The sequence below is a fragment of the Eretmochelys imbricata genome, chromosome 1, assembly GCF_965152235.1.
Source record: "Eretmochelys imbricata isolate rEreImb1 chromosome 1, rEreImb1.hap1, whole genome shotgun sequence".
NCBI lineage: Eukaryota > Metazoa > Chordata > Testudines > Cheloniidae > Eretmochelys > Eretmochelys imbricata.
The window spans coordinates 303,195,620-303,211,450 of record NC_135572.1 but is presented as its reverse complement, the minus strand read 5'-3'; the positions used below and the strand labels follow the sequence as shown (position 1 = coordinate 303,211,450).

The 15,831-nt window shown below is 41.5% G+C and overlaps 1 protein-coding gene across 1 annotated transcript in view; it reads left to right on the top strand.

Annotated features, from left to right (window-relative positions):
• The first annotated feature begins 1,534 nt into the window (after window positions 1-1,534).
• The window catches only part of ANO6 (anoctamin 6), a 132,610-nt gene continuing 118,313 nt past the window's right edge, over window positions 1,535-15,831 (top strand). Inside the window, exon 1 of the mRNA XM_077840912.1 lies at window positions 1,535-1,607. Coding sequence (XP_077697038.1) covers window positions 1,535-1,607 — 73 coding nt within the window. The remainder of the gene's footprint in view (window positions 1,608-15,831) is intronic.

The window sequence follows — 15,831 nt, the reverse complement described above, 5'->3', positions numbered from 1 at the left end:
CAAAGCTGCCATAGCCAGAGTGACTGGATTAGCAGATGGGTTGTTGTAACTTGAGCTTTTGCACCCCTGCAGCATTTACTAGTTTCAGCATCAGCAGCACTGGACCTTCAGCACACATATCCTGACATAGTGGCCAGTTAGCTCAAGTTTAAAGCACTACTTAAGCCAGAGATTTGTGTGTGGACAGGAGTTGAGTTAGGAGCAAAACCTCAGTTCTGGCTTGAGCTAACAAGGCAGTGAAGACAAGCCCCATAATCTTTCTTTGGGGCGGGGGGAGGACTTGGTCTTCAGTGGTACAGCACCTAGCACAACAGGACCTGGATTCTGACTTGGACCTCTGTTTGCTTCTCTAATAGACATAAGGAATACTTATACCTAATGACAGGTTTCAGAGTAACAGCTGTGTTAGTCTGTATTCGCAAAAAGAAAAGGAGTACTTGTGGCACCTTAGAGACTAACCAATTTATTTGAGCATAAGCTTTCGTGAGCTATAGCTCACTTCAGCGGATGCATACTGTGGAAAGTTTAGAAGATCTTACTATATATACACACATGCTTTGTGTGTATATAGTAAGATCTTCTAAACTTTCCACAGTATGCATGGGATGAAGTGAGCTGTAGCTCAGGAAAGCTCATACCTAATGGGAATCTGATCAATTTCAGCATAGGCCACAATCTAGTTAAAAAAAAACACCCCAGTCTTCAGTACAGTGGTAATGGTTGAAGGGTCGGCATGTATGTGGCTATGTTTGTTACACACACTTTTGGTTTATGGCTATGCGGGTCGCAATTCGCAACTACTTAGAAACTGGCCACTTTTGCTCTTACTTTCCCAAAGCAGGGCCTGAAACTGTAAGCACCCCATGGCCGTTGTCCTGGCTACCACTTTGAAAACAACCCGTAAACATCCACCTCAGGAAGGAAGAGCTGGCTGATCCTGTGTGGGCTGAACCTGTGCGGGCACAGGTTAACTTCTCTGCTGCCTGCGGCTGGGCTCACAACCCAGACCTTCCCTTCCCCCTCAGCCAGCGGTGGGATAAACCCTGGGCGCCTAGAAACACGTGCCCTGCGGCGGTCGGAGTCAGTGCTCGGGCTCTGGAAGCTGGGAGGCGTCTCTGCTTTGGCGGGGGTGGGAAGGGAGAAGGTGTCAAACTCTGGCTCTCTGGGCGTTGCACAGAAAGGGGAGGATGGGCTCGTCACTCCTTCCCCTTCTGCTGGCCTGTCTGTCAGGGCAACGAGAGCCCCGTCTCTCCCCCCCGCCTTTGAGTGACGCTCGCGAGGAGGGTGGAGGCTGCAGCCCTGCCCGCACTTGGCTCTGTACGAGTCTAGCCTCCCCAGGCGTCCTCCCTGCCCGGCCCCGCCCCGCCCCGGCCAGAGCTCGCTGCTGCGCGGCCGGGACTTCGCCGGCGGAGCTCGGGGCAGCTGCCGGGCAGGGCTCGGCGTCGCGCCAGACCCCGCTCCAGGGAAGGGAGCGAACTTGTGTGCGAGGCCGAGTCGGTACAAAGGAGGGAGGGGGGGCAAAACTTGCGGGAGGATGACAGTGGAGAACCAGGACGTGCTGCTGGAAGTGGAGGAGGAGGAGGAGGAGGAAGAGGATGGGGAGGTTGGTAAGTAAGAGGTTGATCACGGCTGGCTGGGAGCGAGATGAAGAGCCGCACCTTAGAAATAGAAGGGGGAGTCCTGGAGCTAAGTGCTGACGCGTGGAGGGGGTCGCGGTGGAGAGGGTGTGATAGCCCCGACCCCACACCTCAGGAAGGGAGGAAGCGCCCCTTACTTGGGATTAATTTTAGGAGAGTGGTTTCGACTCTCCTTCTGGGGAGGAGGAGGGGCGAGGATCGTACTGTGTGAGGGCTTCAATCGCACGTGGGGATTTTTGATTTCGCTTATTGAAACTCTCCGTTTGCCAGCCCTGCTGAGCACCTGAGAAAGTTTCTCTCGCAGCGTGCTCTTTCAGTTCACGTGGAAAGCTAAACCCCTTGGCGGTTCTTTTTGGCTCTGAACTGCTTGAAGAGCTGAGGCCAAAGAGCTGCCTGAGGCTGGAGTTCATGTGCTTACATTTAGACGCCCACGTTCGAAAATGCGGCCCCGAGATTTTACTGGAATGAATGAAGCTGCCCCTGCAGTGAGCGTGTGAATGTGGGTGAGAGGCAGAAAGATACCTGGTTTACATGTGCAGTTGTGAGTGAATTGGAGTGTTTAGTTTTATGATCTGCTTTTCTTCTGCAAGTTTCAAGTGCAAGGTCTGGGACTTCTCCAGATAATGGTGAGATAGAAAATGCTGTGAATTTGTCAGCACAAGTGATGCATGGAGAAATGGGTTGTCTTCCACAGTTAGCCTGAAAATCTTTCCTCCTTTCATGTGAAAGACAATATTGAGCTACTTTAGTGTGCATAAATATATAGAAAATTTTACCCATAAACTGGCCTGTTTTTGAAGAGAAAAAGGAACTCAGTTTGATGGCACCGGGGAAGCACTTTGCAGTAACTATGAGGATGTAGCTAGGATCCCAGATCATAGAGCCTGTTTTGGAGGAAGGTGGGGGTGAGATTGGCCCAGTACCTTTAGATAATGAAAAGAATTCAGTTTCCACGACACACAGGATCCCCTGAAGCTGATCTGGCCCATGCTATTGGCATACCTGTCCTGAGAAAGCAGATTGCTCACTTGCCTTGCCAGGCTTAAGTGCCTTAAGGGGGTGGGGAAGCAATGAGCAAAGCAGGGAGAAGACTGGCCCAACAGAGAATGACTTTTCACTGGAACATGTATACTCCCAATAGTTCAATGACTGGAGAATGTTATGTCCATTAGGATTATATACTAGTTTCTGTACCAACAGCAACTCCCCAGAGCCATTACTTCTGTATTTAATATTGGAGTGAATTCTGTCAGAGTATCTCCCTTCCAGACTACATACATAACGGACTAGATCTTCTGCTGGTGTAAACTGATGTGGTTTCATTCGCTTCCATGGCGATACATTGATTTACATCAGCTGAGGATCTGGTCCTATGTTTTTGGATGATAATACCCATGGCATCCAGAAGCCTCTTGTTTCTACATAAGTTGATTTAAAAAAACAAAATGCAGCCCGCTGACATGTGTTATCTTTGTCAGTGGTACATACCCAATCTCTTCCATTGGCATCAGATATTATCCTGGATTCATCAAAGGGAGAGTAAGTAGATTTCCATATGTTAAGTTTTAACATAAATAGGATTCCTGTTTACTAATATTCAAAAGCTAATGAGTAGTTCTAATGCCAATTAAACAGTGTTGATATTTTCAGAACATTGGGATTGAATTTTTGTATTTGTAGAAAATAGCAAAAATGAAGATACTAGCACTGTTTGATACTCATGAAGGCATAGTTGTCTGTAAACACTCACTCTTGTGAAGTGCCACTAAAACTAAAGCATGTTACTAGCTTCTTGGGGTTTATTATGAGTTCAGTACAAAACTGCACAGATTTTGGCCCTGATCCAAAGTTCATTGAAATCAGTGGGAATTTTTCCACTGACTTCAATGGACTTTGAATCCGGCCCTTAGGGAGTATGTGCATAATACTAAAGGGAAGAATGCAAAACTAGTTTTCCACTTGGTGTGACCCAAAGTAACACAGTTTTACTCCACTCCCCCCCATGAATGGGTGGATCAGCACTGGAATTTTATAATCACTTCATGACTTTTGCTTTCCATTCTGTCCCTCAGAGAACAACTCAATTGTTTTCTGTTCAGGGATGTATATCAGCTCTGGATCTGGGCTGGGTTCAGCTCCCAAAGCCAGCTATCATGGGTTACATACTTGCAGGATACACCAGTTTGGAACAACAAAGATATTTTGGAAATTTAACTACAAAGTGGGCAGGGGTGATCTCATAAGTTGTTACACAGAGAAATTCCATCACAGAGTTCTGCTGAAACTGTTATGCAGTCTTGTAAAGTGCATTCTCTGTTAATACATGAATATTCAGGTCACATGTCTGAGGTTTTTTACAGGAACTGTAGAGCTACAAAAGCTTATGCTCAAATTTTATTTTCTAAGGTGCCACAAGGACTCCTTGTTTTTTATGGAGAGGATGTTTACCATGAAATATTTCAGAGTAACAGCCGTGTTAGTCTGTATTCGCAAAAAGAAAAAGAGTACTTGTGGCACCTTAGAGACTAACCAATTTATTTGAGCATAAGCTTTCGTGAGCTACAGCTCACTTCATTTGATGCATACTGTGGAAAGTGTAGAAGATCTTTTTATACACACAAAGCATGAAAAATATCTCCACCCACCCCACTCTCCTGCTGGTAATAGCTTATCTAAAGTGACCACTCTCCTTACAATGTGTGTGATAATCAAGGTGGGCCATTTCCAGCACAAATCCAGGATTTAACAAGAATATCGGGGTGGGGGGTAGGAAAAAACAAGGGGAAATAGGTTACCTTGCATAATGACTTAGCCACTCCCAGTCTCTATTCAAGCCTAAGTTAATTGTATCCAATTTGCAAATGAATTCCAATTCAACAGTTTCTCGCTGGAGTCTGGATTTGAAGTTTTTTTTTGTTGTAATATCGCAACTTTCATGTCTGTAATCGTGTGACCAGAGAGATTGAAGTGTTCTCCGACTGGTTTATGAATGTTATAATTCTTGACATCTGATTTGTGTCCATTTATTCTTTTACGCAGAGACTGTCCAGTTTGACCAATGTACATGGCAGAGGGGCATTGCTGGCATATGATGGCATATATCACATTGGTGGATGTGCAGGTGAACGAGCCTCTGATAGTGTGGCTGATGTTATTAGGCCCTATGATGGTGTCCCCTGAATAGATATGTGGGCACAGTTGGCAACGGGCTTTGTTGCAAGGATAGGTTCCTGGGTTTGTGGTTCTGTTGTGTGGTATGTGGTTGCCGGTGAGTATTTGCTTCAGGTTGGGGGGCTGTCTGTAGGCAAGGACTGGCCTGTCTTCCAAGATTTGTGAGAGTGTTGGGTCATCCTTCAGGATAGGTTGTAGATCCTTAATAATGCGTTGGAGGGGTTTTAGTTGGGGGCTGAAGGTGACGGCTAGTGGTGTTCTGTTATTTTCTTTGTTAGGCCTGTCCTGTAGTAGGTGACTTCTGGGAACTCTTCTGGCTCTATCAATCTGTTTCTTCACTTCTGCGGGTGGGTATTGTAGTTGTAAGAATGCTTGATAGAGATCTTGTAGGTGTTTGTCTCTGTCTGAGGGGTTGGAGCAAATGCGGTTGTATCGCAGAGCCTGGCTGTAGACGATGGATCGTGTGGTGTGGTCAGGGTGAAAGCTGGAGGCATGTAGGTAGGAATAGCGGTCAGTAGGTTTCCGGTATAGGGTGGTGTTTATGTGACCATTGTTTATTAGCACTGTAGTGTCCAGGAAGTGGATCTGTTGTGTGGACTGGTCCAGGCTGAGGTTGATGGTGCGATGGAAATTGTTGAAATCACGGTGGAATTCCTCAGGGGCTTCTTTTCCATGGGTCCAGATGATGAAGATGTCATCAATATAGCGCAAGTAGAGTAGGGGCGTTAGGGGACGAGAGCTGAGGAAGCGTTGTTCTAAGTCAGCCATAAAAACGTTGGCATACTGTGGGGCCATGTGGGTACCCATAGCAGTGCCGCTGATCTGAAGGTATACATTGTCCCCAAATGTAAAATAGTTATGGGTAAGGACAAAGTCACAAAGTTCAGCCACCAGGTTAGCCGTGACATTATCGGGGATAATATAACTGCTAGTCAGAGAAGTTAGCAGTTCACATGTTTGCCTCCAGCCTTATCACACAAGTGTGCACGTGCATTTACCAAAAAAGCAGCCCCTGATATATATTAGTATTAAACGGGCCTTCTCTTGAAATTTGTAGTCATGCAATACTCCCATTGAGTCAGTGGGAGTTTTGGCTGAGTAAGGACTGCAGGGTCTAGCCCTCTGGTTGGGCTTATAGCAAGTTGGAAGGATATTTTTGCAGTGCATGGACATCTCTATATTTTAGAGGCAAATTGTTTTCAAAGGGAGAGTTATATTTGTGACATCGGTTTGTTTCTGAAGCTTCTAGATACTGGGCATAAGTGGTGGAATGGGAATTGAAGTGTGGTTACTGCAGGAGCTAAAATTCCAAAAACAATTTTCTCTCTAGAAACCATCTTGAATGATTTACTATGGACAGCTCTGCAAAATGTTGTGTTCTTTTGCTAGTGCCAGACCACATATTGCATCTAAATTGGTTTGTATGTATGTGTGGGGATTTCCTAAATTTCTCAGTGTTCTCCCTAGAGGAAATGTAAAAGGCAATTTTCACAAATGGAAGAGCCATTCAGCACAGCATCCTTGTCACTTGCCTGGGGTAGTTTGCTGCAGTCTCAGGCAGTTTGTTTTTAGTTTTGCTCTATTCTAGGTGTACTTGTGTGTGTTTGGCAATAAATAGGTCTTCTTCATGACAATGCCTTTTACTAGTCACTCATTAGCCCCTCTTTCTCTCCCTACTGATTTTCTTTTCTGAATTTTAGTTTGGGTATCCTTTCTCTGCAGATACACTCAATTCACTGTTCAGCCTGTCTGCCTGCCTCAATCTCATCAACTCCCAAATCTGCCATAACAACCTTAGGTTCATCCTAGCCAAAACTGATATCCAATTGATAAGGAAAGCATTATTGGCCAAAACTCCAACATCTCATCTCCTGCCGACTCAAATCAAACAGTTGCCCGCTCTTTGAGAACCTAGGTTTATTAACCTGTACACTAACCTCTCATCTGTCTGGTCTTGAAAATGTGCTGCTATGACCACTGAAACATCTTTTGCAGGATGCTACTTTGCACCGTTCATGTGATGTTAACTACAGGTGAACCAATCCGTATCTTTCTGCTAATGCCTGCCAGGTACTATACCTCTTCTTTTTTTTAAAAAAGATTTCATATTTGACCCAGTTGTTTGTCTGTCTTAAATTTTTCGTAGCTCTTAAGCCACTGTTTCTACTTAGTTCTCCCTACCCCATCCTGAACAGTTCTTCCCAGATGTCCTTAATGGTGTTGCCTCTTAAATTCATCACCAATCTTCAGCGGCTTCCTCCCCATTTCTGAATCCAGCACATTTCTCTCCTTCAAGATCCCCTGTAGATCCTAACTTCTTTTTATGTTTTGTTCAGCATCCAGCACAGTGGAGCTCCTATCATAACTGACCATCTGGATGCTACTGTCGTACAAATACAGAAGAATAATTATAGTGATTCTTTACCTCATTACCTTTGCTTTTAATTCTGCTCTCCCCAGAGGGTGCACTAATTATTTTCTCAGACTACTCAATGCTTCCTATTTCCCACCCATTCTCATTCTTCTTCTTTTGCTATTCAAAATCTCACAATACCCTACATAAGTAAGTACATTTAGAGCACAATAAATTTTCTAAATAATTTACTTACATAAAATATTGTGTACACGCTATGATATTCTGTAATGCATGCCACTACTTGGGCCTGAATGATACTGTAGAAAGATAAATTATATATGTATGTGCCAAATTCTCCAATCAGTAAAAGAATATGTCAATTGTCAGGAGATTTCCTGACCTACCAAACTATAACTAACTTTCTGCTATAGTTTACTGCAAGCCACACAGTTGGTGGAATATTTCAAATTGGTCTACTCTGCACTAGGTGCTGGTGCTGGTATTAGACTCAGTGACCTAATAATGCATCTGGTCTTTTAACAAAGTCAACATCATTTTCAGTTTTATTTTCATATGGAGATATTTTCCCTCTGGGGTTTACATATTGGATATGAATCCCTACAGTACAAAACATTGTCTGTTCTGCGCCACTCCTGTCACTTCTGTTATTCTTCAGTTTGTTTCTCTGTTTAGTAATCTAACTAAAAATTAATTAAGGTACATCTCAGCCTTCATTTTGAAGCGCACTACAGGCTGAATGTCTGTTGCAGAATAACTGGAGATGGATCAGCAGGGCAATTTGGTTTGCTGTTCAGCCAAAACATATTAGGCTGAGCATATGCATAGAAGGGTTAGTATGCAACTTGCTCTGCTATTTATTGCTGTACTAGGCTCATGCTGGAATACTAAATGAAGTGACTGGCTGGCACAAAGCAGTGACAACCACCAAAAAAGAAATCAAATAGAAGAAAAATCCTTTTTTTTTCACTGCAGCTACAGGAATTGCTTTCATACTTAATACTTTTTATATTGCAGCTTTGGTACTCTTTCAGTATTTGGGAGAGCAAGATTCTGGAGATAATGCCAGAACCATTCAGTATGACAATAGTTCTGTTGCTGTTTCCACAGGCAGTTTTTCTACAAACTTTGTCAAAAGATCGAGAGAAACTTGTTGACAGGGACTTAATCTGAAAAACACAAATTCTTAGGTTTGTTTTAGATTTAACTTGCATACTTTGCACTTATCTAGCAACTTTCATGTGAGAATTTCTCAGGTGGGTAAGTACTATCTCTGATCTGCAGATGGGGAAACTAAGGAAAAGAGAAATGAAGGTCTCACCCAGTGCCACATAGTAAAGTGGAAGAGGTGGATTTAGAATTCATGAGTTTCTGGTCCCCATGTTCACTGTCTCTCTAGCATATGAAGACGGACAGACAGTTGGATTTCATTTTTTTAAAATATATTTGTGTTAAGTGGAATTTCTTGCCCATACACAGACAAATATGGTGGGAATTCAGAAATTTTGGAGTGCAGTTTTTATTTATTATTGTAATAGCGTAGTACCTAGGAGCCCTAGTCATCAACTAGGAGGACCCTGTTGTGCTAGGCACTGTACAAACACAGAACAATGATCATCCCTGTAAATATCCCCGTAAATTGTTAATTATTGCTCATGGTCTCTGCCTGCTTCTCCTTCTACACATCTTAGACTTTGGTTTACATGCATCTCTTCTTCCCCTCTTCCTTCTACCATCTTACTCTGTCCCCATTTTACTTTCACTTACTACACAGCGTCCCAGCAACAAAATAGAATAGAATGTGATCATGCCTGAACTCCCACACATGAATGCTACCTCACTTTTTTTTTAAATAGTTTTTATTTTCCCACAAATCTTCTAAAACACATGTAGATGGGAATATACATTTGTAACTAGAACATAAATATTGTTTTGCAGTAATTGTAATTTACAATCTCTGGAGGATGTCAGAACATTTAAGAAACAAAAAGGAATCTAGAGTCTGGCAAACTTTAGGAATTTGCAAGACCTTCTTTCTGAATGACAAAGCCTTTCCAGCAGAATGGTTCCCTCTGTTGTAAATACCACCAACACCCCCCTATCTGCAAAAAGAAACAAGAAAAACAAACTAAACAAATCCAAAAATCACCAAACAAAAAATAATCCCTACCCTAAATAGAGTATATTCTATGAAATCCATTAAGGACTTCACTATTCCCAGCCTATGTCTCATGGAAGGCCCTCGGATATTATGGAGAGGGACAGCGGAATAAAACCTTAGGATGAATAACAGGGGTTAGTAGCCATGAAATAGTTAACCCAGGTAATACAAGGCTTTATGTTATACATTTAATGTTATACAGAAGAAAAGGGGCTGGACCCTACAAGTGAATGCTTCCAAGGGACTCGGGGACTGCAGTGCACCTTGTGAGAACCATTGAGTCTATGATGGATTTGGAATGCTTGTCTGATCTTGGCAGTGTTTTAATATTAGTCACTCATATATATGTCAGTAGTTAGATGCTATTAGTCCTAGTTTTATGGAGTGTTGGTCCTCTGGGAAAACACTACTACAAGATAGTGAAATGTTGAGTGAGATTCTTTAAGATTCTCCAACTTAAATAAGTGAAAGAGTGGGAAGGATTTTGGCAGTTCTGTACCCTCTTTAAACCCCTGGTACTGATCAGTACACTAAAGAATTTGTATTCTATAAAAATCTATTGAAATAAAAAAGCCTTTCACATATTCATAGATGTTAAGGCCAGAAAGGGACCATTATAATCATCTAGTCCGATCACCTGAATGACATATGCCATAGAATTTCACCAGGCAACTTCTACATCTAGCCCATATCTTTCTTTGATCTATAGCATATCTCAAGTCTTAATTTAAAGACTTTAAGTGATGGAAAATCCACCAATTCTCTAGATAAATTATTTCAATTGTAACCCTCATTGTTAAACATTTACATCACATTTCCAGTCTGACTTTGTCTAGCTTCAGCTTCCAATAATTGAATCTTGTTGTTTGACTGCCAGATCAGAGCCCTCTATTAAATATCATCTCTTCATGTACACTTACAAACAATGATGAGTCATCTCTTAACCATCTCTTGGAAAAATTCATTAGATCAAGTTTCTTAAGTTTTTCCCACTCTTAAGAGAGATATTCCAGACCTCAAAATCATTCTTGTAGCTCTTTTCTGAACTTTCTCCTATTCATTGATATCCTTTTTGAAGTACGGACACCAAAACTGAATACTGGATTCCAGTAATAGTCTTAAAATAACACCACCTTAAATATCGAAGAATAGCATTTGTTCTCTTAGCCACTATGTCGGAGCTCATGGTCAGCTGATATACACCATAACCCCCTAAGCCCTGGCTCTCCAAAATACACTCCCTGATCTTGTAAGTGAAGTTATTTTACTGGGTCCTGTGTATATCACTTTGTATTCAGCAGTATTAAAATGCATGCTGTTCAAATGAGTCCATGCAATCCAGATCACTCTTTAGAACTGATCTGTCATTTACCATTTAACTAGTTTGTGTTATTTGCTAACTCTACCAGCAATTATTTTATGTTTTCTTATGTGCCTGTGATATTTATTAAATATGTATATCACAATGGCTTCCTTAAAGGTTTAACTTATTTAACACAATCCACGAGGGTTTTTTTTTAAGACAAAACATCTCTCAGAATTTGCTGCTGAATATGCCAGAGGTGGTAGAGTTTTTTCTGTCATTATTATTCACAAAAAAAAGTTTCCAGTTTCACTATTTGCCCCAAGCACCTAACTGGCTAAAACTAAGGTGGCCAGATAGCAAATGTGAAAAATTGGGACAGAAGATGGGGAATAATAGGTGTCTATATGAGAAAAAGCCCTGATTATCAGGACTGTCCCTATAAAATCGGGACATCTGGTCATCCTACCTAAAACAGAACTGAAGTAAAATAACCAAGCTTTTCTCAGCTCTGATTCATAAAGAAAACTTACCATAATAGGCAGTTAAAGACAACTAGGCCTGTTTAATACAATATATCATGTCTGAGGTGCAAAGCTATACAACCATTGGCCAAATATTCCGTAATGATTCAATTATGGAAATTAACATCAAAACTTATGCTGTGTATTGATACACTAGCATTAGCTATTTTGCAACTAAAGCATTGTATCAAAACCCATGTAGAAAGTCCAGATTTCAGAAGACTGTTAACAAAGATAAAATTCCTAACTCCAAAAAGGCCACCTCAAAGGACCTGATCTCCATATAGTATAATAGTGTTTCTAAACCAGTGAGTCATGAACCAGAAGGGGATCGGAAAAGGCAATCAAGGGGGTTGCGAGGTATTGGAAATTTTAGTACAATCTGAAACAAAGAAAAACTAACTCCCCCGCTCCCTGCACCCTCTTGCCTCTGGAAGTCTAGTAGTCTCTGTCAACCTCTTGCAAAAACATACAGACCTATCATTGATACTCTTTAGTATCTTTTATAGTAAATATAAGGGCTGTGAATGTTTTTCACTTTGAATAAGGGGTCACCAACATCAAAACGTTAAGAAACATAGGTATAACAAATTGTTACTGAGGTATCTAGAATATAAGAATACCTTTATAGAAAAATGAGGAAAGGATCTGAAATAAATCACCCTGGAGTATTGTGTCCAGTTTTGGGAGCCACATTTCAGGCAAGATGCAACAAAAATGATTAAAGGTCTAGAAAACATGACCTATGAGGGAAGATTGGGAAAAAATAAGGTTTGTTCAGTCTGGAGAAGAGACATAACAGTTTTCAAGTACATAAAATGTTGATACACGGAGGAGGGAGAAAAATTGTTCTCCTTAACCTCTGAGGCCAGGACAAGAAGCAATGGGCTTGGGTTGCAGTAAGGACAGTTTAGGTTGGACATTAGGAAAAACTTCCCAGCTGTCAGGGTGGTTAAGCACTGGAATAAATTGCCTACAGAGGTTGTGGAATCTCCATCCTTGGAGATTTTTAAGAGCAGGTGTAAAGGCTGATTTCCCCACTCTGCCACTTCGAGTGCAGAAGGTGGGGGCCCGCAAGGATTCTAAAAATTAATACTGGCCACTCCAGGCTTGTACTAAACTCCCAAGGTTACAGCTTTTCTCTGACCTTGGATGGGTAGACGTTGCCACCACCCAAGTGCAAAACCCCTTTGAGGACCCAAGAAGATGCACTTGGGAATCCTTCCTGTGGGGTACCCTCAAGCCATTTCATCACCTCCCTGCCCCCTCTCCCCCAGGGGAGAGCTGAGAAAGAAAACAAAGGAAATCAGCTGTTGCTACCAGCTAATTAAACAACATGTGCACAAACCTCTTAGGACACAAAAATCCAATCCTGTTTTTAAAAAAGGTAAATTTTATTAAAAATAAAGAGAGAAAATACATCTGGAAACTCAGGCTACTGCTAGATTTAAAAAACAAACAAAAAAACACTTACAAGGATTAAGCATCAAGAATAACATTCTTGAGGTCCAGCTTAAAGGTTACAAGCAAAACAAAAGCATTTGGGGTTAGCCCAGAAGAATCAACAAGCCATAAAAAGAGAAACCTAATCACATCTTCCTAGACATTTTCTGATCTACTTACCTATCTGGGATTTCAAATGAGTAGTTTCTAGATATGATACCGATGATTTTTCAAACCTGGCCCCAAGTTTCTCACAGCATAGTTGTTCTGTGTCCCTACTCCCTTCATTTATCACAGAAGGTTAGATAAACACCTGTCAGAGAGGGTCGAGATAATACTTAGTCCTGTCAAGAGTGCAGGAGACTGGACTAGATGACCTCCCGAGGTCCCCTCCAGTTCTATGATTGGGGAAAATATCTGGAGGAAGGATTCATCTAGTTATGTAACCATTAAGAAAAATTATTAGCCTTTATGAATGGTACCTCATTTCATATAAAATGTATTTAAAGAGTTATTAATAGAGCTGGGCAAAACTTGACTGTAACTTGGCCGCTGCCTCCTGAGTGCTCTCTTGTGCCCAAAGGTCACTCTGAAGCATCCTGCCTCTGTTTTCCCCCCTTCACAGCCCTTTTAGAATGGCATAATGGCTTCCCTCTCGGTTAATACCACCCCTGCCTGGTACTGATTTAATAACAGTAACAGTTCAAAACAATCCTCAGTTTCCCAAAATAACCACAATATATGAACATGTGTTCTTGTTTAGCTCTGGCATCTTATATCATAACCGGAGTTCTTTTCTGTCCCGCTCTGTTCTCTCAGCCAGCCTTCCCAGCTCTTCCTAACTAGAGCTCAGCTTTCCGGCTCTGGCCTCCCAGTGCAAAGCCAGGCAGAGTTTCCCCCAGGAGCCTCCCACTCACTGGACTCCAAACTCTCCTGATGTCAGGGTCTTTCCTGTAGGAGCCTCTCATCTCCTGAAAAAAGAAAAGGAGTACTTGGGGCACCTTAGAGACTAACAAATTTATTTGAGCATAACCTTTCGTGAGCTACAGCTCACTTCATTGGATGCATCCCATGAAGTGAGCTGTAGCTCACGAAAGGTTATGCTCAAATAAATTTGTTAGTCTCTAAAGTGCCACAAGCACTCTTTTCTTTTTGCGGATACAGACTAACATGGCTGCTACTCTGAAACCTGTCATCTCCTGAACTTCCTCCCACTTCTCTTTATCACTAAGTCACTTGATCTTTCCCAGTAGTGCCTCATTAGTTATCAGAGTTGGCTAGCCACAGGCCCTCCAGCCTTTTAAGAGGCAAGCCGCTCTGTTACATAGACAAATGGTTTTTCATAAAAAAATGCATTTTTCAGAGCCAAAAACTTTTGGCCAAATTTGGATTGAATTTGTCTAATAGTTTTGGTTGGGAGGAGAGAGGGAGTTGAAACTAAATGTTTCAATTTTTTTAATCAAACCAATATTTTTATTTCAAATTTAGCCTATTTTAAAAAAACCCACAAAGGGTGAAAAACAGCCAAATCAAAACCAGAGTCGTCTTCCCCCCCCCACCCCCCCGCCAATTGATTTGGTTTGAATCGCACTGGATTTTCTTTTGGATTTTTCGGTTTGGTTCTTGAACCAAAATACCCCATTATTTGCTGAGCTCTAGTCATAAGTACTGAAAAGGGTGTGGAAGAATAGGGACCTTCCTGCATTATGATGGGAACGCCTTAAGGCAATAGTCTTTTGGAGGAAAATAACAAATAGAACTTTCAAGACATCTGAAGTTCGGCTACCCACAGGATCCAAAGTGGCTCTATTACTTTAGAGATTATTGATTTGAGGAAGGACCCACTGATAAGACAATTACCTGATGTGAGATTAGCTTGTTTTTGGACAAGGACAGATCCCCTAACATCAGTGACATGGAGAAATAAAGTACAGGAAGCCCATTTAATAGAAAAATGACAGCCTTATATCAGTATCAAGCAGATTTTATAATGTGTGGTGACCATTTTTGGAATTTGAACAAAATCTATGCACAGATTATGATAAGAGGTTGACCAAACACCAATGGATCTTTTAAAAGTAACAGATACAGGTTATGAAGAAGGTTTATTAATATAGGCATGGAAAGGTCAGGTATGTTAATGACAAAATAATTTTTTTTTTTAAGGACACCATTCTTGTCAAAGTACATCGTACATCTTAAAGTACATCCTTTAAACCACTTCGTCCTAACATTTCTTGGCACCCAGGCCTTGTAATTTCATAGAAAATGATGTATTGGATGCTGTGGATTCAAATGGTCTGGTTTGCAACTACAGATGTGCCAAACCCCAGAGGGTAACTAACCCCAACCCTGAGGTTTCTAATACCACATTTTAAAAAACAAGAACTAACCATTGAGCTGTGTGTAAGAGCATTTGCCAACAGCAAATGCAACTGGCCTTGCACTGATTTCCCATTTTTCCTTTTTGCACAGACAGCTGGAAGAATTTTATTTGGTTGTTTGGATTTGGCAGTTTGAGATGACTTACTCTGTATTCAATAAAAAGAAAAGGAGTACTTGTCGCACCTTAGAGACTAACAAATTTATTAGAGCATAAGCTTTCGTGAGAGTGCGCTGTAGCTCACGAAAGCTTATGCTCTAATAAATTTGTTAGTCTTTAAGGTGCCACAAGTACTCCTTTTCTTTTTACGGATACAGACGAACACGGCTGCTACTCTGAAACCTGTCTGTATTCAATGGGAGAGAAGACGGTGGGGAGAGAGGAGGAGCACCATGAAACAAGCCTGGCCTAGCAGGAGGAGGTCAGGAAAAGGGTTGTCTGTTCCACTGTGAAATAGTTTCTCTAGCGTACACTTAACTAAACATGCTGTACTTGATATAAGAAAAAACATTTTCTAAACAGTGTAGAAGACATTAAGACTAAGACTATAAAGACTCTGCAGGTGTTTGTTTTAACAAGACATGAATTTAATAGCATGTGAACATAACTAGGAAGCATGGAGGGTTTGTTTGTTGTTTTTATATTGAGAGTGCAAGAGTCAGAAGAGAAGAATTGTGGGAGGCTCAGTGCAATTGCTGAGCTTTGTTACCTAAAGTAATGAAAAACAGAACTTCATTTTCTGTGCTACAGTCATTGCTTCAGTATGTGTCTTTGGCATCGTCCTTTGTAACAACTATGAAGTGTTGGTCTACAGTTTTTGTACTATTAAACAGAT